Genomic DNA, 25661 nt, shown 5'->3' with positions numbered 1-25661 from the left:
AGAGCCTGCAGCACAGCATTAAGTGACCCTTGGTGATTGGAAAGGGGACAAACTGCTAGTTTAAATATTCTGTGCAGTTTATTTTCTGTTAAGTATGGAGATTAAATTCTGTCATTGAGGGGCTTTTCTCGTTTTTTTTCTCCCATGTGGGGAAGGGGAAAGGGCAAATTGAAGCAGGCTCAGAATGTAGGGAAAGAGCTTCAAATGCCGGTACATCACACTGAGACTGTTAACTATTCTGTTCCATGACTTAAGAGCAAAATGTCCCTGGGGCCCCTTTGAGTGTTAAAATGTTGACCAAGAGGGGAGACCTCCAATTGGAGGGCAGCAAACTCAACACCTAGCAATGGGCCAAGTCCCTAGGACACCTTTGTGTTCTCAATAAACTTTAAGTTTTGTCTCTAGGGGGATTAAAGATGACGGGATGAATCCGGATCTGAGGGCGGAGTAAACTGCGGAAGGGGGAGGCACATGGGGAATTGGAGGCAAGGAGAAAATGTCTGGAGCAGGAAGTCTGGACCCAGGATTAGCCAGAGGGCGCCACAGAGCCTCGGAAGTTCAGCCTGCGGCTGGCCTTACGTAGTCCTGTGGGACAGGGACAGCATTGGCTTTTCAAGGGTTGGGTTTCCAAGGGGGAACTCTGCTTCCACCTGGATAGTAGGCCAGAAGAGGGGCCCGGGAGCCGAGGTCATTAGTAAACCATAGCCCAGCACACAGGAAACGGAAGCCAGAGAGATGATGGAAAATGGCCCTGTGCAGAATGAAGAAAGATTACCAGGATTGGAAGTGAGCGATCTGTCCAGTGTGAACATTTAACGTGTCTTTTCATGGTACCATGTGGTCTCTCGGGCTTTGGACCCCTTCACTAGCTTCCCCCAAGCATTTGGGCTGAGGAGGTCAGGGAGGAGGCCTGCTCCGGGAAGCTGTGTCCTCGTGTCCAGTGAAGCAGGGGTGGCCACGTACTTGGTCCTGTACGTGCAGCTTCTGCTGTTGTCATTTGTGGCTTGTGGACCTCTGGTCCCTTCTCTCTTAGCTCACTTAGGGCCCGCACGTCTCTCAGCAGCCTGTGACGCATCCGAGGTCACAGGCTGTATTCTGTTGTTGTAGACTGGGGTGTCCTCCTTGAGGGACAGGCGGGTCATGTTCTCCCAGCTACAGAGGCCCCTTCTCACATGCCCCCTCCCACCCCAGTCCCCCAAACTTCCACCGCCACACTCTGTACTCCTGACACTCATCAGGGCCACTTGGGGCCATCAGGGGCGGGGGTGGCAAGAAGATGAGAACCTTAGCATCCACCTTTATCTACCGCTTTTATTTCCAGGAACAATAAATACACACAGAATGCGTTCTTTTCTGAGATACATTTTAATAAATTAATAATGATTTTGTAGAATTGAAATGGGTTACTGCGTGTTAACACGGTTCACATGGACCTGAAGCAAAACTTCTGGTTTTATTTCACATAGCATACAGCAAAGCCCACATTCCACTACAAGGCAAAGGAAGAAAATTACTCGTGTGTGCCAGTCCGGTATTCCGGTAGCTTGGAGCACTACCTCCCCAAGGGGGAAGGTCTCTGAAACTGTTATGCTTTAACGGGGGACACAGAGGGTTGCAGGTCTCCTAAGGAAATTTGCAGTCACTGTCTTATCTATTATTACCTTTGAAAGGAAACACAGAATTAGACATTATAATTAAAATTCACTGAGAACAAGTAATCCCTATGCACTAAAAAATTATGTGGAAAAATGACTTTGAATCTATAATTTTACTTTCAAGAACCAACTACCCACGTATTATGCAACTGTACATGTTCTCCGTAGCTGGGCAGGGCACTGTGTAATGCAGTCTGACTCTCCACAAGGCCTTCATTCTTACTTTTCTAAATACCAACAAAAACTGCCGTGGTAGAAATTATCTAACCCAATTTTCTCAGACTTTGAACATGAGAAAGATATCAAATATTACAAAAAGAATTAACATATACATTAATAAATAACTAAAGTACAACGTGATCATGTAAAATCCTAAAATCAAAATAATTTTCTTTGTACGTGAAAATAAGTTGCAAAATGTACAGTTATAAGGGACCCACTCAGTAACAATTTAATTGTAGCAAATGTATTTTGCTTCATATATTGGCTCAACAGAATGTCCATTTACTGGATGTCTTACTTATATGCAGGTACTGTGCTAATTGCCAGGTCCAGAAATGACGAATATATGTCCCTATTCCTAAGAACTTCCAACTAAATGAGGAAGACAGGCATGTAAAGAAATACTTACGCCACACCGTGATACTCCGAGAACTGTACTCTTGAGTTATCCCAGCAGCCTTGTTACCCTTGGAACCCACAGCATAATTTGTTGAGCCATTGGACAGTTATGGCAGGGAATGTTGTCAAGGTTAACGGGATGAATAATGCTACCTGATTCATACATAGCATTATCGAACAACGGCGTCGTCTCATGGAAGTACCAGGCTCTATCCAGTTGGGCCAACAGCATCGGTGAAGCGCCAGACTCATACCATAGGCTGGTCCTTATTAATTTGTGAGCAAATTGTCTTCCCAGTAACCACCAAGGATGTGACTGCTCTGATTTCTAATTTTTCCATCCTTTTTAAGGTCTTTATCAGAAGTGTCTTTAAGAGTCTGAAGACCCTATCTAATGACAAATGATTGAAAGACTTATTAAAATTTGGCTTTAGAATTCCTTTCCTAGAAAATTTGTGTTTGTGATAATGTTGATGGGTTAGGGGTTGGGGTAAAAGAAGAGAGACCCAGCAAGGCTCCAGCTCATATTTAGATGTTTAAGAGCTAGAGAGCTGGTTAAGGGAATAAACAATGCCAGAATTATCAAGAGATTCCGCGGTGCTGGTCAGGCTCAACCCACCAACAAGGCGAGAGCTGCCAATAGGTTTTCTGAGGCAACTGTGCACGAAAAAGGCTTGTAGCCCCGGCCATTGTGGCAGATTTTAAGGTGTTAATAAGCATTTGAACAAGAAGGAAAATGAGGCCTTGATTTTAGAGGAAGGGGAGACCCACTACTATTTGAAATACTTGTGGAGACAGCTCCCTAGGACCAAGGGCTGGAAGTTAGTACGGGGAGGCAACAGCATTTTGAATATCAAAGAGAACTTTCTAACAGAACTTTTCAAACATGAAGGCATTGAGCTCTTTCTTCCTGAAAGAACTGAACTAGAAATTGGAAAAAAAAAATCGTCAGGGTGCTTTGGAATTTAGGGGGGCTTCTCTACCAGGCCAGAAGCTGTATCAGATTGCAAGGTGACTTTCAAGTTTGAATAGGAGTCTAGGAGTTAGAAGAGTTATCTTTTGCTAAGTGTGTAAGAGTATCATCCCGTGAGCACATTCCCTATTCAGATATTAAATCTGATGAAGCATCATAGTGCCATCAAATAAAACTGACTTAAAAACACATGTAGGTTTTTAAGATATAAAGATACTTTTTAAATCACATAATCTTTAACTAGAATCAGTACATTTAACTATATAGCAACATGTGCAGCAAAATCACAAATTCAGGAGAAAATTTTAGGTACTGATCTTTCAGTTTCTATTCTCTGTGAAACAAATGTGCACCATTGGTAGGCGGAAGGAAAAATCCCTATTACCAGTGCACTGTATATGTCAGCACCGTTTACAGACTTTTTCCTGAGTAATTAAAAAAAAGGAACAAAGAGCAAATTCCCTCCAACAAGAATGATCCTGAAATGATGGAGTTTAAAACTCAAGTCCTGTAGAAACTGAGTACGCAGGACCAGTGGAATCAAGTTACTTAGAATGCCCAGATGCTAAATAAATTGGAGGAGGAAGTCATGGGTCCTAGGTCAGAAAACTGTTGAGCCAAAATGTGTAAATAGAGCGTAGAAATCTTTGGTTGTGCACTCCTGTATAGGAGTTAATTGGGCTGACCTTGTGCCACATGCCATGTTCCACTAGTCTTCGTGTAAATATGGCTTTGTGGAGTAAAGTTGTTTCTTACGTTGGATGGAAACCTGCTTCCCTGTAAATTCGACACTTTTCGATTCTTCAGTGCCCTCCAGAGCTGCCCACTGGAAGACGGTCTTAGTTTCAATTCTAAATATAAAAGAGTTTCCAAATACTGGATTCGATCACACTGAAAATGAGGACTTAAAAGTAACACTACATGTTCAGCAGTATATTTAATCATTGCATTTATTGCTTCCAAATCTCACACTGTAAATAGATGCTTTTCTCCATACTTTGATTTTTTGACCATACACCTTGAGTTAGGTACACTACACACATCCTCAGCCGCTCTTGGTATCTGGGACAAACAGAATCGTGTTGCAGGATGTGGCCACTCTCAAATACGTTTCTAGCCCTCAAGGGTAGCATGTAGTGAATACAGCTGTGATAGAGTCCTCTTTCCCACCCAGAACCAGAGCTGACTGTTACGGGAATGGAGTTACTTGTGATTATGCAAGTATTCTTCACACTTCACAGTCTCACAGGCAACAGGTGAACAAAAGGTGGTCCACATTTTAAATCAAGTTTGCAGATCACAAGTGTCCATTGACTTTGAATTGATCTCATCTAAATGCTGAATTTAATTTTTTTATATATAATAATGCCATATAATTACCTTCAGTTGTAGAAGAGGTTACAATATTAGATTTTTTTTTGCATGCATAATCCAAGTGTAGTGGAGCAAACCAAATGATAAAGGATTTAGAAATGTTTAACAGAATTTTTCCACAAGAATGAAAGCAATTTGGATAATGAGCACAATTACTTTGTCTCTTACAATGCAACACTGGCTGAAGGATGATAATGAAAGGACAGCGGACTTTAAAGAAAAAAAAGGGACTCAGGGAAGAGGCCATAGATAAAGGGATGTTATTTCCTCTCACCTAAGCTTACAGACAGGAAAAACAGCTCTTTCTGGGGGTACTGAGAATGAACTTGCGAGATCACTGAGACTTGCCTGTCAGAGGTCTGGAACGGAGGGTGAGGCCAGAATGACAGACATGGTTCTCGGACAGTGAAGCCAGGGACTGGCAGGGTCAGGAAGGTGTGACCAGTCCGGTCATTGACTGGGTGTGCCGTGCCTGTGGTTGGGTTCCTTGAGGATTTGGAACACAGAGAACCATTTCTCAGTACGGCAGATAGATCAAATGAAAGCGCTGTCTCTACAGAAGACGCAAAATTAGAGTGAACAAGATCAGTGATTAGTGGAGCCAAGCCCAGCACAGACCGCGATAGCACCAAGGATCAAGAACAGGAAATAAAGGAAGAGTCTGGGGTTTTGTGACTAGACAGAGTACTTTTCCCTGGTGTAAAGGGATGGCAATAAGAAGAAAATGGTTAGCAAGTAAACTGCAGCAATTGTAGAAAAAAGGCAGAAAGCCTTGTGTGTTAGGAAGTATATTAAATGCAGAGGGAGCTAGGCTTGATAACAAAGATATTTCTAGAAACTTTACCATACATCAATGGCCAATGAGAAGACTGGTGGACATCAGGATGAGAGAATAATAAAACAAGATCAGCAAGGGATTCTATGCCCCTTTAGTTTTTCCTTTCTGGAAAGGATGAACATTTCCTAGAGTCAATAATGAAAACAATTATTTATTTTAAACATACTTTGATTATTTATATATGCTTAAATCAACAGTTCAGTCAATCCACGTATAGGTCATCCACTGTGGTATGGTCTTTCTTAAATAATTGGTTTCCAAAGCCACAAATAGACCACACAAAACTGGTCATTGAATTTTCTGTTTTTCTTACACACACACACACACACACACACACACACACACACACACACACACGGCAGAGCCAACTTAGGTAGGAAGGAAGACCACCAATTTGACAGAATGCTTCTCAGCCAACTGTCATCTGATTAGGGATAGTCTCTGATTTTGGAATTGCAGAGTAATGTGGTCTAATATCCTGTTCTATTCTGAAAAAAACATTTGAAGCTTATACAATAAATTTATATGGCATAATAAAAGGACCTTCAGTTAGGTATATTTCCACTTTTAAAACCTAATATGGTTCAATCTTTTAAACTTAGGAAAGAAACATACGCCTTTTGCAACGCAATCTTCTCACACCTGAGAGCAAGGATGATTGCTACTCTTTCTTTACTGGGGTTAAAGGTGATTAAACATCTTAACGGATATGGGTTGCGAATGCGATCAATACAAAAACCTAGTGAGTTTTTTAAATTTAGAAAATAATCCACTATGAATATCTTATGAAAATAGTAAACCCACACGGTGCTTTATAGTTGGGATATATCACCAAGGAAAACTGATACGGTACTAACTGAAGCACAGAAATTTCTTACTACAGATCAAATTTGGATATTTACAAATTTAAGAAATGCAACAGAATGATACACTTATCTAGGGATCAGATTTGCTGCGTCCTCAATTATGCTGGAATGTGGCAAGGATACAGAAAATGTTTGTTAGGACTACCATCCCAGAATCCCAAAACTTCACCCAGTGGGTTACATGTAAAGATAGACTGAGAGGGGGTGTAACTTACAAGTAGTCATTAAATCAAGAATGTTCATTTACTGAGCTTCAGCCAGAAAATAAGTAAGATATGCTGCCACCAGAAATCGAAACCAACCAGCACAGAGAACTACCAGAACCAGCAATTTTAAAAGCATTCCAGTAATTGCCAATGGCATTATGGCATTATAACATGGTACATTATGCTCCTAATGAAGAGTTGAATCGTAAAAAATGTCAAGCCATGTTTAGCGCAAGTTTAGAAGGCTGGGAAATACACTGCATTTTAGAAAAATTTCTGACCAAAAAAAATGATGATGAAAAAAGGAAGAGGGGTTAAAAGAAGCTAAGCAGTGATCAGAAAGGACGGGAATTCAGTAACTCTTACACCTGTAGTAACAAGGTAGGCTTCTCACCTCTTTCTAACTTAATTTTCACTTCATATAATATAGTGTGCAAATAATTCACTTTCACTACCTACAGAGATTTTTTTCCCCTCTAAATAGTACAAATCTGTGAACACTGATTTGTTCTTACTAGTCTTTCACGGATAAATTACTCTCAAAATCAAGACATCAATGCCTATGAGTCTTATTTACATATGAAAATACTAAGTATTCTGGATTCTCCAGGATTAAATTATATTCGATATAATTTTTGGGTAAATGTATCTTGTATTTAAGTTTCCAGCAACCGCTAAGTCATATATGCTATACATTCATAGTAATTCTCTAGCAGAAGGTACATTTTATTTTACTAAGAGGTAAAGACCTTTTTACCAGCTATTAGGCTTAACAGATTTATGGTAGGCTTCTAGAACTGGGATAGTTTTAGGATGTCTAAGCACATACGCCTTTCAGAAATGATTAGAAAACCATGGGTCTCTGTATTTATTAAACTGAATCACCTGGCAGTAAAATTCCGTTAAGGCTCGTGGCATGGGTGAGACTTCCTCCCACTCAGATCTGCCACTGTGGTAGACTTGTACTTCATCTGTGATCTCATCTGGTGCGTAATCGCCACCCAAGATATAAATTTTGTCTTCAATTCCAACTGCGCCTGCATTAAAGCCTGCACATTCAAAAGAGCCTTCACCCTTCCAGACACAAGTATCTGGACAAAAGCTATAAACCTTATAGGTGGAAAGGTCACATATGTACAGTGTGCAGTTTACTGGGACAGCTTTGATTAGTGTCGCATGAAAAAACTGCCCAAACTCTGCTACGAGTTCAGACCACTGATCGGTGGTCACGTTGTATTTGAAAAAGCAATCAAGTGACGGGTTAAAGGCATCTGTAATCTCTACCTCTGACCCAAGAACATAAATGACATTTTGGCAGGTGCTCGCTTCAGGGTAGTATATGCCCCTGGGTAACGGGCTGACAGACATCCATTCTTTAGAAAGAGGGTCGTAAGACTCGACATCTAAGAGGCTTTTAATGTCCTGAGACCCTTTCGTCTTTCCACCTATGACAAATAATCTGTTGAGAGCCAGAACTGATGTATGCATGGTTCTTGGTGTCTTCATAGCTGATACCAGGAAGAAATCGTTCTTCACTGGACAGTAGCACCAGGTTTGGTCAGTCGCATCATGATAGGACTCTGCGATATGAAGCCGAACCGTTCTACAGCACGGCCCTTTGCACCCGCCCGTCAGGAATATCTTCTCTCCGTAACTAGACAGACTAGACCCTGGCAAGTCAATCAGGTGTGACTGTGGCAGCACTTTCCACGAGTCACTGTTTATATTGTAGCAAAAGGTATATTGGTCTCCACCGTTTTCCTCAGTTTTGTGAACAAATATGTATTTTTCAGTTGTGGATGGTCGAGCGTCAGGGAAGAGTCCACCAGAACCTTGCACACACTTAACAGCATCCATGATTATGTCAAAACAGTTTGTGCTTTTGAGTAAACACTCTTCGTTGAGCAGACAGTTTTGAAGGGTCTCCTCGGATAACTGATGTAATCTAACTTTTTTAATCAAGTAAGGCAGATGCTTTTGCCTTGATTCTAAGTTGTGTTTGGTCCAGCTAAGGACCACTTTCAGTACAGTCTCTTCTTCAGGGACATTCAGTTCATCGGATTCCAGACATTTCTGCAGTACTCCGAAGTTCATCTCTAGGAAATCACTGGATTTAAACAGTAAGGAAAAGTGGTGCTGTACAAAGTACAGCGCGTGGTCAAACAAGCGGGGAGAGCCGTAGCTGTCTGACAACGATAATAACTGTAAACAATTGACAAGGTTAATACTCTTTATTAAGAAGTCACTGCAAGCTTTGGCTAGGAAGGAAACTTGAAGAAATGATGACAACTGGAAGAACATTTCCACGTTATCATCCGTTATCTTGGTTTTCCCAGTGTAGGCATAGTCAAGAAACGCTTTTACTGCTTTGGAGGACAGATTAGTGATGGTGACGCTCCCACCGTCTCGCTCTTTCATGTTCACTTCAAACATGGCCCTGCAGAAAGAAAGAGAACACAGGAGAAAAGGAAAACGGGAGTATGTGATTCCGTGGTACTTTTCAAGGTTACCTTAAAGACGTGTCCTTTACCCTCAGGTTGATAGAATGTTTCACAAATCTCAGGTTTATGGTTATGCAATATATTTTTAAACCATCTTAATAAATTATTTGAATATCTAGCACAGTTACATACCATATCATTTATCTTTAAAACCCACAGACCACGTAGCTACCACACTGCAGAATACGTACATTACAGCTGCGGTACAGCATTTACTCCAAAGAAGGCTATATATAAAAAGATTCATATTTTGTAAGCCAATTTCAATGCTCTTAAATATCATTCATAAAATCAGGGTAAGGTCTCTCTGATGGCTGAATTTCTCTTTTTATGAGTTAATTAGTATCAGCTCTGCAGGTGATAAGTACAGATATTTAAAATAGATAGTGCTTCTGGGTTTAGGATTTAAAAGTGTCTTTCAAATGAATTTTCAGTTTGGCAGCAGTGACACACGTGGAAGATGGGATACAGTGAGGTATCAGATGTCTCTAATGAGTCTGCCTGCGTGGAAAATCCACAACACATCTCTAAAGAGACACGTTTTATACAGCACTTTAGGGAGAAAAGAGAATGTGATGTCATAAAGCTAAATGCCAAACCAAAAGTCTCAAAGTAAGTTTGTGAAGAAATAACCACTGAGAGATGGGGGGGGGGGGGGGTCCTCAGATCTGAATAATCAGACCAGCCCAAGAGTTCTTCTGAGTTGTAATTTTTCCCCACCTGGCAGAGGTGATAGACTCTGAGGAAGTGGGAACTTTAGGGACTCAGTTTAAGCTAAAATATAAATTATGTGGAAATGGTTGGGCAGGAGACTACGACGTATGTATTTTACTATTGGTTTTGGTAAGACCAATCTTGCCACCCATTCCTATGTTAGTTAACATCATATCCAGAATCGTTCACTTTTACACAGACTCGCTATGGCGGTTGTTGGTAGCACAGTGAGTGGAGGTCGAGATTCAAGAGAAAGAGCTACAACAGAGAAGCAAGGACTTCCAGTAGTTGGACATTCAGTAGGAGTGGAGATTGACTGGTTTGGGTTCTGGTATAATACTGCTTTGTGTCTGCACCGAATTGTCCAGGATACCTCCGTGAGCAGTGCTCCTCGGTGCTCAAGTACTCTGGGGGGAATACAATTTGGTTTTTTGGGTTTTTTTTAATGTTTATTTATTTTGAGAGAGAAAGAAAGCACAAGCAGGCTCCGCGCTGTCAGCCAAAGCCCGATGCGGGGCTTGAGCTCATGAGCTGTGCGATCATGACCTGAGCCAAAACCAAGAGCCAGACACTTAACTGACTGAGCCCCCCAGGTGCCCCTAAACCAAATCAGTTTTTAGGTCCACTCTAGAGGGTAATGAAAACTGTTTAAGAAGCACTAGTATTATCCAAATGAAAAATCTGAGGAGACTTCCAAATATGGAAGGAACACCCCTTAGGAAAAGGAAGGACAACAAAACAACTTCCCACTGGACTGTTCTAATACACAAAAAAATACGGTTACAAAAACTATACACATTATACACTATTTCAATAACGTAGATCAAGTCAGAAATGTTAAACTGTGATGATAATTACACTGACTTATGAGAACACGGATAATCAGGTTAGGGTAATAGTGAGAGCCTGGCCTCTAGAATCTGGCTGCCTGGGTGGGTATCGGGCCTATGTCACTAATTAGCTGTGTGACCTCGGTTGGGGGGGGGGGGCACTTCTTAACTGTGCTGCAAATTCTTCATCTGAAAATGGGTACACAGGGGCACCTGGGTGGCTCAGTCAGTTAAGCGTCCGACTTCGGCTCAGGTCACGATCTCGCGGTATGTGAGTTCGAGCCCCGCGTCGGGCTCTGTGCTGACCGCTCAGAGCCTGAAGCCTGTTTCCGATTCTGTGTCTCCCTGTCTCTCTCTGCCCCTCCCCCGTTCATGCTCTGTCTCTCTCTGTCTCAAAAATAAATAAACGTTAAAAAAAAATTAAAAAAAAAAAAAAGATGAAAATGGGTACACATATATCTACTTTGCTCAGTTGAGGAGGAATGAGTTAATCAATGCAAAGTATTAGCTATTATTATCATTTTTAGAAAATATTTCCTATCAGATCCTGTGTGTTTTTATCACCAGCTTCCACATTTTCTTTGAGAAGATATATGTAAGATCATCTTTCCATTCTTCATCAGCTTGAAAGTTTCCAGTTAACATCGATCTTGAATTTACCATAATCATAAAGTGGCTGTACAGTATGTGTGATTCCTTTTCAGTCTTCTCTCCATGACTTTACATCTCATTCAAAAACTTTAATTTTCCAAAATCATTATAAAGTGCATTTATCATGCATTATGCACTTTCCTGCTATTTCATATTTTTCCTCCCAATATCCAGTAAATTTGATAACACAAATATTATGAATTAGTGGCCTTATCATATAAGGATGTAAATGATAGAATTTCAGTCTAAATTTGTAAATAGTTTTATATGAACTTTAGTAAACTCACAGTAAATTTAGTATTCCTTTAGTAAAATGCTATATATAATCAATATAATACTATATATAATATATCTAATCTAGGTCATTATAAAACTGCCGTTTGTGTTACTTCAAAGCAGGGAGAAAAATTTTAAAATATATTGTTCTGTTTTCACAGCAGTTTTTTTAAAAATTTAAAGTAGATCCATAAAAGCTAGGAGTACCTGAAAATATTGTGGCCAAAAACTAGGTGCAGATACATTTAATTAATAAATAATTTCTGGGGCACCTGGGTGGCTTAGTCGGTTGAGCATCCGACTTTGGCTCAGGTCATGATCTCACAGTTCGTGGGTTCAAGCCCCGCGTAGGGCTCTGTGCTGACAGCTCAGAGCCTGGAGCCTGCTTCGTTCTGTGTCTCCCTCTCTCTCTGCCCCTAACCCACTCACATTCTGTCTCTATCTCTCAAAAATAAATAAACATTAAAAAAAAATTATTTCTCCATGAAGAGTAGAGGACTTCCAATTGAAATGCTTACATAAACTTATTTTGTTAACAAGAAAACACTGTAGGGAAATCAGCTTGTGTGTTTACTAGAGTTTTTCCATTTTTGCTAGGTTTGGAAACAGTAATAATAATAATAATAATAACAATAATAATAATAGGTTGACTATAGTGGGCACTGTCCTAATCATTACATATACATTATTTAAGTCTCATCATGACTCTGTGAATTAGATTCTGGTTTTGTGGTCTTAATTTTTACAAATCAGGAACCTAAAGCCTGAAGAGATTAAGTCACTTGCCTAAGGTCATGTCTGGTAAGTGGCAGAGCCAGGATTTAGATTGAGGGCATGTGTATTAAGGGGCCAAGTACTTAATCCCTATACCATCACTTCCTGTCATGACGAGGTGGCAGGATGGGGAGGGAGCAGAATGGAGCTACCAGGAAGAAGACCCGTGGAATACAAGAGAGCTGGGACACTGGTGGCACCAGGGTGTGGCAGAGCATAGGGACAGCGAGGGCTCCAGTGGGACTGGGAGAACAGCTGAGGTTACAGGGTCAGAAGCAGACTCCAGTTAGGCCAGAGGCGCTTCCCCAGTGAGCCAGGTGCGGCCCTGGCCCACTGCTCCCACCTCCAGCAGGGGACCCCCCAGGGGCAGGGGAGTATCAGTACTAAACTTTTAGAGGACTCGCTCCAGAGCAGTAACGGTGAGGTCTAATCAGATGCTGTCAGTAAAACAGGAGTTAAAGTAAGGATGAGTGTATTTACATCTTAAATCTTACTATGTTTTTACCAATTTTATTTACTAGAGATTTAAGGCCTGCTTACTTTGAATACAAATTACTTCCAAAACTGAATATAATGCAAATACCACAACTGGGATGAAGTTTATGGCAGTATGACTGGAGGGCTGGAGGCCAGGATGTCACCAAGAGAGGTCTGTGTGTGACCAAGAGGCCTTGCGGGATGGTATGACCGTGAAACAGCTGCCACCGTAGCAAGGTCATGCATCCAACACTTAACCTTGCAGACTCCACAACCACTGTCACCACAGTGGAATCGTACAGGCTCATGACTAGGACATTCTATTCAGAACCAAATTCTATCCAGAAGGTTGCCTAGAATCAGAAAAGTTGGGTATTCTCCAGAAATGCTTCTGGAGGTACTTTTCCCCTTTGTCAAACAAAGAGAGGAGAAACTTTGAAATATCTGTATGAGCCCCCCTCTCCCTGGAATAATCCTTGGATACAGTACATGACTGAAATCCGTTTTCCTCTCAGCCTCTTTGTTTTCTTTGAACTATACTTCCATATTTTATCCATCCTTTCCTCTTTTTCTAAATGGCACAGTGCAAGAATTCCCCTAAATAAAATGGACTCTGTATCAAAACAAGTTTCTCCCCCCCCCCCCCCCCGAACATTTCAAAGAACCAGTGTCCAATACAACATTGGGAAATGCTGATCTGGGAAGACCTGAGTTTTTAAAAAAGGTAGTCTTAAATTTTTATATTCAAAAATCATTAGTTAATCTAGGTTATAATTAGCTTTTTTTTTAAGAATTAAAAATTACCACTGCATGCTCCTGTAGGGGAGAAATTCAGCAGTTATGACAAATAAGTGTAATAACACAAAATCTGAGTCATAGACAAGGTACAGTACCTGAAAAAGTCACTGCATGCTGCTAAGACACAACGATGACATGGGATTGTTTCATCTTTCATGATTATTTTGAAATCATAAAAGACATTTTGTTCTCTAAAATTCTGTAGTACACTTAAGATTTTCTGTCCATGATCTTCAGACACAAGGAAGTTGTTTTTCTTCTCAGATGGAAGTCCATTACATGAGTTTCGTTGGTTGAGATGATATGAATTATCCATAGCCAATTCCAATTGTTCTTAGAACTGGAAAGAAAAACAATCACTGATGTAGTAGAGTCCTGACGAAATTTCAGATCCAAAATTTGTTTAATGTCAATTACACAAAAATTCTAAGATCATAATAAACCTTGATCTAAACATTTGTTTTCATGAATTTCTTTTGAACTTTTATAAATATTGAGCTCACTAGAAAATAAAAGACTATATTAAATTGAGGCATAAAGTTCAAGCCATACAATTGTGTCAAATAGCACCATTTATAATTTATATATATAGCTCATATAGGATCTCCCCACATGACTAGTCTTGTTACACATAAGAGGTATTATTTTATAGTAGCCATCACATGGGTATATACCCAACACATCCCTCTGCCCTCCCATCCCTTTTCTTCTGGTAGCATAGCTGATGTTAAAGTATCGATCTTGAAGCATAGCCTTCTGGGGTTCAACTTTCAAGACAGAAATAATTGAAAAAGATCAGTGTTACACTGTGTTAACTAGTTAGGGCCTTTAGAAAGGAACAAAAAGGCAAGCATTGATACATGTTGGCCTGTTTGGATACCTTTTCTTTTTGTTGTCTGATTGCTATGACTAGGACTTCCAGCACTATGTTGAATCCAAGCGGTGAGAGGGAACAACCTTGTCCTGTTCGTGACCTCAGAGGAAAAGCTCTTAGTTTTTCCCCATTGAGGATGATGTCAGTCAGCTGTGAGGTTTTCATAGATGGGCTTTATGTTGAGGTATGTTCCCTCTAACCCTATTTTGTTGAGGGGTTTTTATCAGGAATGGATGTTGAACTTCATCAAATGCTTTTTCTCCTTCTACTAAAATGATCCAATGGTTCTAGTGCTTTCTTTTATTAATGTGGTGGATCATGTTGATTGATTTGTGAATACTGAACCACCCCAGCAGCCCAGGAATAAATCCCACTTGACTGTGGTGAATGATTCGTTTCAATGCATTGTTGGATTCCAGTCGCTAGTATTTTACTGAGAATTTTTGCATCCATGTTCATCAGGGATATTGACTGTAGTTCCCTTTTTTAGTGGAATCTTTATCTGGTTTTGGTATCAGGGTGATGGTGGCCTAAACAAATGAATTTGGAAGTTTTCCTTCCATTATATTTTTTGGGAAAGTTTAAGAATATTAACTCCTCTTTAAATGTTCGGTAGAATTCACCTGTGAAGCCATCTGGTCCCGGATTTTTGTTTGTTGAGAGGTTTGTGATTTTGGACTCAATTTCGTTGCTGGTTATTGGCCTTTCAAATTTTCTATTTCCTTCTGTTTCAGTTTTGGTAGTTTCTATGTTTCTAGGTATTTACCCATTGCTTCTACATTGTCTAATTTGTTGGCTTACTGCTTTTTAGAATATTCTCTTATGATTGTATTTCCACGTTGTTGGCTGTTATTTCTCCTTCATCATTTGTCATTTTATTTAGTTCTCTCTCTCTCTCTCTCTCTCTCTTTTTTTTTTTTTAACCAAGTTGGCCTATTTGAAAGCAGGACAGAAAACAGTATAACTTCACTAAAAAAGGCCTTTTAAACATGCGATCGGAAATCTAAGACAGTTGAAGGCCAGACAACCGTGACTTTGCCAAACTGCAGATTCAATTCTATGCAAACAAGTTTACCCACCAAAAAGCAAGGAAGTGGGAAACAGGTTCTCTACCCGTTCAGAGAAACTTGTCTAGTAGCAAACTAGAAATGATCCCTGAGTCTTCAGAAAGGAAAAGAAGCCTGAGAACTAGGGAGCCAAAGAAATAGGGAACATTGATTCCCTTAGTATGTTTTTATCCCAGTTATCTAGTGCTTTGCAAATCATCCTAAACTTAGTGGCTTAAGACAACAGTTTATTGTATCTCATGGTTCTGTGGGTTTCACTGGAGCTTCTTGCTCTGGGACTTTCATATACATAGAGTCAGATGGGAGCTCTGGCTGAGGTCATCTGAAGGCCTGACTGGGCTACAGGTCCAACATGCTTCCTTCTTTCCCATTCTGGATGCTTCAAATGGGATGGCTAGAACAGACGGTGTCTGTCTATGTGCACTCTGTCCATGTGGGCAGCCTATACTCCCTCATAGCATGGCAGTGTCACGGTGGCTGGGTTCTCCCAGAGAAAGCGTTTCAGGCCCGGGTGGGAGCTATATACCCAGTGGTCCTACAACTTCAATTAAAGCTCTAGGACTGAGCCATCTACTGCTCTCTTGTCCAATATAGTAACCATGAGCCATGTATCACTATTTAAATGTAAATTACCTAAAATTCAATTAAATTAAAAATGTAGTTGCTGTAGCCATATTTTAAGTAATCAGTAGCCATATGTAGTGATGGTTACTTTTACGTGTCAACACAACTGGGCCATGGGGTGTCCAGATATGTGGCTAAGTAGTGTTTGTGGGTGTGTCCGTGGGGGTGTTTCTGGAGGAGGTTAACATTTTTTTTTTTCAACGTTTTTATTTATTTTTGGGACAGAGAGAGATAGAGCATGAACGGGGGAGGGGCAGAGAGAGAGGGAGACACAGAATCGGAAACAGGCTCCAGGCTCCGAGCCACCAGCCCAGAGCCTGACGCGGGGCTCGAACTCACGGACCGCGAGATCGTGACCTGGCTGAAGTCGGACGCTTAACCGACTGCGCCACCCAGGTGCCCCATATTTAATTGGGACAGTAAGTAAAGCAGGCTGCCCCGCCCTCCCCCCCCCCCACCCCGTAATGTGAATGGGACTCATCCAGTCCATCCCAGAATAGAACAAAAGGCCAAGAAGGAATTCTGTCTGTCTGCCTGGATGTCAAGGAGTTGGAGCTTCAGGCTTCTGCTCTGAACTGAGTCATGGATGGTAACGGTGCTGTCGACTCTCCTGTGCCTCCAGCTTGCGGGCCGCAGATCTTGGGATTTCTCACACTCAAGGATCATGGAAACCAACTTCTTATAGCAGATCTGTCCGTCTATGTCTCCACCTGGTTTCCCTCGAGAACTCCACCAACACTTGTGGCTGTTCTGTTGTACAGCAGAAATGCACAATATTTTCCTTATCACGGAAGTTCAGTTGGATGGCTTCTGTAGTATATGAAGGAAGAACAGCGTGTGCACATGCATGAGAGAGCATGTGCGTGTACAAGTGGGGGAGTAATAGGATGGAATTGGCAGTATTATTGGAGAAGTAAGTTACCTGCAGTAATTCAGTGAGCAGTGTTCTAAAGTAGTTGTAAGTAGGGAGACATAACAAGTGTGGGTGTCAGGAAGGGAGAGAGATAATTAGAGGTTTGGGATCAGTTCTGAAGAAAAGGCAGGCAGAAAACAGTTGTATTGGTCAGAGGTCTCTAGAGAAACAGAGCCAGTGAACCTACAGGTTACAAGCCTGTTGGTTTTGTGTAGACACACATGCACACACATGCTGGAACTTGTGTGTCTATAAAAAATAAGGACTTGGCTCACAAAATTATAGAGGTCCCAGGATCTGTGGTTGGCACTCTGGAGACCCAGGGCAGCTGGTGATGTAAGCTCCAGTCTGAAAGCTGGGCAGCCTGGAGAGCTGGGAACAGCTGACTTTTTTCAGTTTGAGTCCAAAGGCAGCAATGGTTGTCTCAACTCAGCACTCGGGTAAGGTTCGTCTTACTCAGCAATTTTGTCCTATCCAGGTCTTCTACTGATTGGATGAGGCCCACCCTCATGAGGAAGGACAACCTACTTCTCCCAGTCTGTCTGTCCAAGTGTTAACTTCATCTGGAAGCTCACTCAACAGAAACACCCACAATAATATCTGACCAAATGTCTGGGCACCCTATGGCCCCGTTAAGTTGATATAGTAATTAATCATCACAACACTACAAATCTTAACAATGTTAACAATATCTGACCTTAGATGGAAAAGAACATATAACCCAAGTTAGAGTGGGGTGCACAGAGAATTGTGTAGGGCTGCCACCCCAGGAGTAATTCTTCACCTCGCAAGGCATGCCTCTTAAGCCACTTGTAAAACTCTGTTATTAAAATTATGGATATTTTTTCGTCCTTTTCTAAGAACTATAAAGTCATCCATTTTCCCAGGGCTGCGATATAATGTGAGCAGTAGGATGAACAGGCTTCAGAATTGGAGAGATGAGCTCCGTGCTGTTTCAGCACTTGACTTGTGAAATATCTGAGGCCAGGAACTTCTGGTCTTTGATTCTCATTTTTTCCTTCTGTAAAATAGGGACAGACTGTACCTGTCAGTCGTTGTACTATTGAGAAGAGTAAAGATAATACATACTTGAGCATTAAGTATATGCTAGATAAGTGGAATTTGGTACTTTCTACCAAAAATTTAACAGAACAGCCAAGGAAATCACTTAATTGATATTAATCAGGAGGTTTACATTCCTCACGTAGTGGGGAGAAGAGTGAGAGAGGCAGCTTTCTAGTAATTGCTAAGCTGAAGAGAAGAGTTGAACACAAGTGCTGTCACTGTAAGAGTTTCTCTGAAGTGCCAGATCAGTGGACAGAAGACATAACCCTGCTTGAGACTTGAGCCAGCCTCTCCTACTGCCTCCGTGACACCGGAGGGAGAGGCCAAGGAGTGCGTCCACTACATAAAAGAGTACACGGGGCAGAGAAGCAGGCATGATCTATATAAGAGAGACAGACGTGACTTAATGCTGTGCAAAGGGTCAAAGCATCTTCTCAGCCACACAGTGAGACCAAGGTGTATCTCCTGGTCTGTTTCTCACGTCTAGCAGTGGGCTGGTGCATCAGTGATCTGTAACAGCAATGCAGGGTCTCTGCTCATCCTGCCTCAGAGAACCACAGAATTGGTTGGGAGATGCAGTCCACATCGCCTAGACACCCCCTGGAACTGCTCTCAATTCTCATCCATTTAAAGGTATGTATTTAAATCTCTCTGACAGAGGAGGTTAGATGCTGAAGATTGAAATACACACTCATCTCCTATAATCTTAGATTCTTCTTGGTTGTAAAAGTTCTTTCAAAGTTTACGATGATAGGTGTTGACAAGGCTGTGTGATCCACATGGGATAATGTAAAGCAGAGATTGCTACCCTGACCTTCAAGCCGTCTAGTGAGGGGGAGATGGAGGGAAGGAGGTGGGTAGATACTGAACACAACACTTTCATTCTGCATGTGATTATGTGTGTGTGCGTGTGTATCTATACATACAATTAACTTTAAAATATATTTTTAGGGGCATTAAAAAATACCTCTATTTTCCAATTCTTTAATGTGGCCATGATTACCACTGGAAACTACCAAAGTTTAAGTAATATGCTGATTCCACCTGCCCCCCACCCCCGCCCAAGCTCTGTTCGTTATATGTTTCCATTGAGATGAAGAGCTTCTCTACTGCCCAAGCCAGACACTCAGAAATCCTCCTCCACCAACCATATCTATTTTAAATTTTTTTTTCAACGTTTTTTATTTATTTTGGGGACAGAGAGAGACAGAGCATGAACGGGGGAGGGGCAGAGAGAGAGGGAGACACAGAATCGGAAACAGGCTCCAGGCTCCGAGCCATCAGCCCAGAGCCTGACGTGGGGCTCGAACTCACGGACCGCGAGATCGTGACCTGGCTGAAGTCGGACGCTTAACCGACTGCGCCACCCAGGCGCCCCGGACCATATCTATTTTAAAACCACCACCTTTTCTCCACCCCGCTGCCGTTCTTCAGGATGAATCTCTCACTGTTCTCACTTGAACTGCTGCAGTGCCTCCACTCGGATCTTGCCTCCTCTGTGCAGTTTTATTGAATATCCTCGGGGCTTCAAACCCATGTGGGCATTGGGCATATGAAGATAAATGGGTCACAGGATCCCTGCTCTTGCAGGCCCCCAGGCCAGTTGGAAAGAAGGAAGTAACAAATGTGATAAGCGTCAAAACTGACATGGGAAGAGTATCAAGGAGGCAGGAAGGACAATCTCAGACTTGCTCTCAGGGAGGAGGAGGACAAAGCAGAGGGGAGAGGATGAAGGAAGACATTCTGATGGATGTGGTACTGGAGGTGTTAAAGAAAAAACGAAAGATGGTTACCGAAGAAGGTGAGGAAGACACTTCCAAGAGAAAAAAATGGTAAGTGGAGAGATAGGGATGACAGAGTTATCACAGCCCCTTGGGAGAGACACCATGTTGAGGACCAGAGAGATGGGGCAGATAAAGCTGAAATAGTAAACGGCCTGGCTCACGCGGTCTGGCTACCATGCAAGGGGCCTGGGTTTCATTCTAGAGGTAATGAGGAATATTTAGAAGGACTTTAAATAGGAGAGGAATTGCACCATTGGATTTATATTTTAGAAACATCATTCTGCTAGGAATACAGCAGTGAGTAACCAAGATGTAGCTCATGTTCTCACTGCACTTACCATCGAAGGTAGCATTCACTGGTATGAGTAATATCAATTAAAAAAAATCCAAACATTGTTTTTTTATTGGATAAGAAATTTTCGTTTTTGTTAAGCCACTGAGATGTGTCTATTACAACAAATAGGATTATTTTAATTAATGCATATTAATTTTAATCCCAGCAACTCAAGTATATTTATTAATCTAAATATCTGTTGATTCTTTTGTGTTTTCTGCATAAAAAACTACATCATTTGTAGCCAATGGGGCTTGTTTGTTCTCTTTCCTGTTTTTTTACAGGCATTATTTCTTTTTCTTCTACTACAGAAGTAGCTAGGATCTCCTGTACAATGTTTAATTAAGGCAACAACGGTTTGTAATACTTTTTAATAAACGTGTGGATATATAATTTATATGTAATTTTTTTATAGCTGATTATACATATATAAGGAACTTGTAACTTGCGTTAGATTAAATCAATCATTGAGGATCATAATTCATGGATAAAAAGTGAGCCCAATGATATAGTATACAGTAATTTTTATTTCTATGACTAGTAATATAAGTAAAACTACTTAGTGGAAACTTTCAAGTATCAAACTAATACATTAGCATTATGCATAGGCATTCATTTTGGTAAAGTGGTTAAAAGTTAAAGGCTGCCATGGTTACTTCATATAGAATGGCTTCATACAGAAGCTGAAATTTTCTATTTTCTTAACTTGGTTTAAGCACATTTATATATGTAGACTTTATTTAATCATAATAATTATAAGTGCTATTGAAGAGAAAGCATGTTGGAAAGTTTATGAAAGGGATAGGGGAACTGAATCCACAAGATAAGTAAAGCCACTGAAATGGATACAAATCAATCAAGAAAAATAAGTAGAATCAGTAGAGAAAGAGGGCTGAGAATGGAACTCCAATGATAACTAACCCTAAGGGAAAGACCGTTTAGTTGAAAAGAATTATTCATGTAGCACCTGCTACCTGCCAGGTGACAGTCTAGATGAACTGGAGATACAGTTGAAAGTACAATTTGTGGAAGACACAAGGTGAGGAAGTTCTACAGCTAAGGAAAAACTCACAAAGAGCAGGGACAGAAATGGAGGAAAATTAGGAGTGGTGATGGAAAGCACAGGAAGAGAATTTCACGTAGGAAGTAGTTACATCATCCAAAGCTGAGAAAGGTTAGGCAAGGTAAGGACTGAAAAGACAATGTTGATCATGTGGGGGTGGGGTGAGGAGAGGTCAGATTATAGTAGTTTTAAGAGGGAATACTGGACACAAATTTGTATAAATTATTTTTTAAAGAAGTTCAGTGAGGTAAGGACTAGAGGAGTAGGTGGATTCTAGGAAATTCTGTTGTCTTTTGTTTGAGATGGGAGAAATACACTGAGGAGAGAGTGGCAACATGGGGACAATCGAGATAAATGATGACAACAATCTACATTCGGCACCTACATCCATACCACAAAGCACATCTTTCTGGACCTTTAAACCAGTACATCAAAGAACAATACTATATGGTGAAACTTCCATTTCTGTTAACAGGTAAACACTGATAGGCAAGTAAATGGTTAGAGACTCTTAACGTTTATAGTTATTGAGTGATATAACAAGCCTGAAGGTACTAGAATTTATAGTAAGTAATTTATATAGTTATTTCATTCAGCGTTTATAATTTAACTTTGGTAATAATGACTGTTTACAAAATGGGAAGTTGAGGCTCAAGATTGAATGATGAGCATAAAGATGTAAAACCAGTAGAAACCTGCTTAACTCAAAGTTTATACTCTTTTCAATGCTCTTCTGGACATAGATATTAATATTAAATGAAAGCATAGAGTCCTTTTCATGTGCCTAAGATCCAACCATAAATGTACTGGCCAAAAAAGTTACCACGGCAGTTTAACATCATTCTGAAAAAGAAAGATATACAGGATAATAAAAACAGCCAACATTTATAGAGCCAGTACTTTGTGTCAGGTGCTGATCCCTGGGTTTCACACAGTATTTAATTTAATTCTTATAAATATTACTCCTATAAAAACAGTGAGGCTTTGTCTTCCAGTAAGGTGGAGTAGACATGCTTGGCACTATTTCTGCTGCTAAAAATGACTGAGAACCCTGGACACATATAAAAATATATATCATAAATCTATGCAGATGGTGAAAGGTGGAGAGAAATAGGCAGACTGGCTAGTGAACGTGGGACCCAAGAACAATACAGTGGTGAGTTCCTTGGGTTTTATTTTTGCCTAAGATATCCCAGATACTGAACAAGTGGACAACATGAACACGACTGGGCGGGCACATGCATAAAGAACTCCGAGAGAAACCTGATCTCTTTAGCCATAGGACCAGGGGCAGGAGCAACCTAGTAAGAAGAGTTTTGACAAACATGATGGAAAAACTATCTACAGGCACTCACGTCAGCAAAAGTGGAATGGAGAGCCTAGCATCCCACCCCTCCCAGGATGTAATGAGATGCGTCAACTCTCCTCTTCCTATCCATGGGAAGGCAGAGTGGGTAGCTAGTCCAGGGGTAGCAAGTGTCCACCACCTCCCCTCCACCATCAGTGGAGGTCATGTGACACATGGGATCTTGGATTCTACCCCTACCTGGAAGTAAAATGGCATTCCTCCCTGTCCTTCCTGGGTTGGAGCCAGAGGCCCACTGAAGATGTAGGACTTTTCACTGCCAGGGGATGTGCCCCTCCCTCTCTCAGCCAAAGTGGTATCAGAGGATGCAAAGAGGGGAGCCTGAACTCTCAACACCATCCAGCAGTAAAAAGAGCCCTTCCTATCCCAGATGTCCAAGAGGTGAGGTGGAAAATCTGGACTTCTATCTCAACACAGCAGTAATGAGCTGGTGGCCTTAACTCAACAGAGCAGTGTCAGAAAAGACCCACCAAAATACAAGATATAAATAGGATCTAGAGTCTTATTATGAAATATCCAGTATATCTCCAAACCAGGAATATATCAAGTTGAAAGAGAGAAGAATCAACAGACACCGACACAGGACACAGATGTCAGAATTATCTATCAGGAATTTTAAGGCAGCCTTTACAGAGATGCCTCAGTGAGCAATTACATAGTCTGTGTGATTTCAGTTCTTTTAAGTCTTTGGAGGTTTGTCCTGTGGGTTAGGATACAGTTACTCTTGCTGTACGTTCCATGGCACTTGAAAATAATGTGGGTTCTTTTGTTAGGTGGAGTATTCTATAAATGCTGATTAGATTATATTCGTTAATGGTGTTGAGTTCTTCTGTGTCACTTCTGTCTTCTTGTCCTATTGAGAGAGAAGTATTAATGTCTCCAGCTGTAAAAGTAAATGTGTCTATTTTTCTTATTGGTTCTATCAGTTTTTGCTTCAGATATTTTGCAGTTCTCTTGTTTGGTACATAGACAATTAGGTTTGCTATGTCTTCTGGGTGGATTAACACATAATATTCCTCTCTGTCCCTCATAATTTTCCTTGCTGAAGTCTACTTTATCTGGTATTAATATAACCACAACCATTTAATTACTGCTTGCATAGTGTATATTTTTTCATCCTTGACTTTCAACCTACTTATATCATTCTATTTGAAATGAATGACTTATAGGAAGTGTATAAAGTTGGATCATTTAAAAAAAAAGCCTACTCTGCTAACTTCTATCTTTTAATTGACGTATATAGACCACTTATATTTAGTGCAGTTATTGATATGGTAATACTTAGGGCTGCTTTTTGGTTGGTTGTTTTATGTTTCTCTATTTTTAATTTATCTTTATTCTTTCTGCCTTCCTTTGGGTTACTTGAACCTTTTTAAATTCCATTTTGATTTGGCTATAGTGACTGAGCATATCTCTTTGTATGGACATTTTAGTGGTTGTTCTAAGTATTACATATATATGTGTGTATATGTGTACATATATACATATGTACACATATACACACATATATATTATATATATGGTGTGTATATAGTATATAACAAATACTTGTGTAAACATTTTACCAGTGTCAGTATAAAGTGTATATGCTTTACACTCTTTTACTTCCCTTTACTCTCCCTCATATCCTTATTATATAATTGATTTAAATAACCCTTACATAGTTACAATTTTTGCTTCAACCTCAAGAAACTTCAAAAAGAAGAGCAAAATAAACTCAATGTAGACAGGTTAAAGGAAATGATAAAGAGAAGAAATCTACAAAATTCAAAATAGAAAACTGCAAAGGAAATAAAGAACTTATTCTTTGAAAGGTTTGATAAAATAGACAAACCTCTAGCAAGACTGACAAAGAACAAAAAAGAGAAGACATAAATTACTAATATCAGGAATGCAATAGGGGAATCACTACACACCTTGAAGTTAATCAGAAGGATAAAGAAAGGAATACTAGAAACAACTCTACATGTAGTAATTCAGTAGGGCAGATGAAATGGACTAATTCCTCAAAAATCCACACATTACCACAACTCACTCAAGATGAAATATAAAATTTGAACAGCCCTGTAATTTCTTATTAAGGGAATTAAATTCACCAAAAGTTTTTAAAAAGTTAATACCAAATCTATATAATTTCCTCCAGAATACAGAAGAGGAGGGTACACTTCCCAAGTAATTTTATGAAGTCAGTACTTATGTGGTACCCCAGACAAAGACAATACAAAAACAAAGAAAGGGAAAAACAAAACCACAGATCAATATCCCTCATAAATATATAAATTTTTAAAAATCAGGAAAAATAATTCAGCAGTATCTAAAACAAATTATGCACAAGACCAAGACCACGTAGTTTTATCCCAGGATGTAAGGGTGGTTCAATATTCAAATATCAATTAATGTAATCCAGTGTTGAAGCAAAGTGAAAAAGAAAAATCATGTAACTGTATCAATTGACACAGTAAAATCATTGAGAAATCCCACTTGTATTCACGAGAAAACCTTTCAGCAAAGAACAGAGAAGAACTTCCTCAACTTGATAAAGAATATCTATAAAAAATCTATAGCTAACATTATACTAAATGGTAAGAGACTGAACACTTTTGCTCTATGATGAAAATGGCAAGTATGTCCACTCTTACCTTTGCTATTCATCATGGTACTGGCAGTCCTTGCCAGCACACTGAGGCAACAAAATTCTACAAGAGGCTTATACATTTGAAAGGAACAAACTGCCTCTATACTTACAGATGATAAGATTGTCTACATAGAAAATCCCAAGTAACCTACAAAATATACATACATCTAATAAAGGAGTTCAGCAATGCCACAGGATATAGGAGCAACATACAAAATCAATGTTTCTTCTATAAACTAGCAATCAACACATGGAAGCCAAAGTTTAAATTATAATACCATTTACAATAGCAGGAAAGGAAAAGGAAAAGGAAAGGAAAAGAAAGACAAGACTTGGATATAAAATCTACTGAAACGAGTACAAGACTTATACACTGCGACTA

General features: G+C 40.2%; 1 protein-coding gene and 1 long non-coding RNA gene across 3 annotated transcripts in view; one reads left to right on the top strand and one right to left on the bottom strand.

Annotated features, from left to right (window-relative positions):
* LOC147577000 (uncharacterized) overlaps window positions 1-18925 on the top strand; it is a 44919-nt gene extending 25994 nt beyond the window's left edge. Inside the window, exon 3 of the long non-coding RNA XR_015241383.1 lies at window positions 17511-18925. This is a non-coding gene — a long non-coding RNA (uncharacterized LOC147577000). The remainder of the gene's footprint in view (window positions 1-17510) is intronic.
* The window catches only part of KBTBD3 (kelch repeat and BTB domain containing 3), a 38803-nt gene continuing 14488 nt past the window's right edge, over window positions 1347-25661 (bottom strand). Inside the window, exons 2-4 of one of the 2 annotated variants that reach the window (XM_086679244.1) lie at window positions 19503-23497; window positions 13650-13894; window positions 1347-8970 (exon numbers count right to left, since the gene is read on the bottom strand). In XM_086679244.1, coding sequence (XP_086535370.1) covers window positions 7368-8970; window positions 13650-13870 — 1824 coding nt within the window. In that variant the 5' untranslated portion in view covers window positions 13871-13894; window positions 19503-23497 and the 3' untranslated portion in view covers window positions 1347-7367. The remainder of the gene's footprint in view (window positions 8971-13649; window positions 13895-19502; window positions 23498-25661) is intronic. The other variant, XM_086679243.1, reaches the window with a different exon arrangement.

Source organism: Puma concolor, chromosome D1 (assembly GCF_028749965.1).
Source record: "Puma concolor isolate L17-30 chromosome D1, mPumCon1.1.hap2, whole genome shotgun sequence".
Lineage (NCBI taxonomy): Eukaryota > Metazoa > Chordata > Mammalia > Carnivora > Felidae > Puma > Puma concolor.
This window is presented reverse-complemented; position numbering and strand designations above follow the sequence as displayed.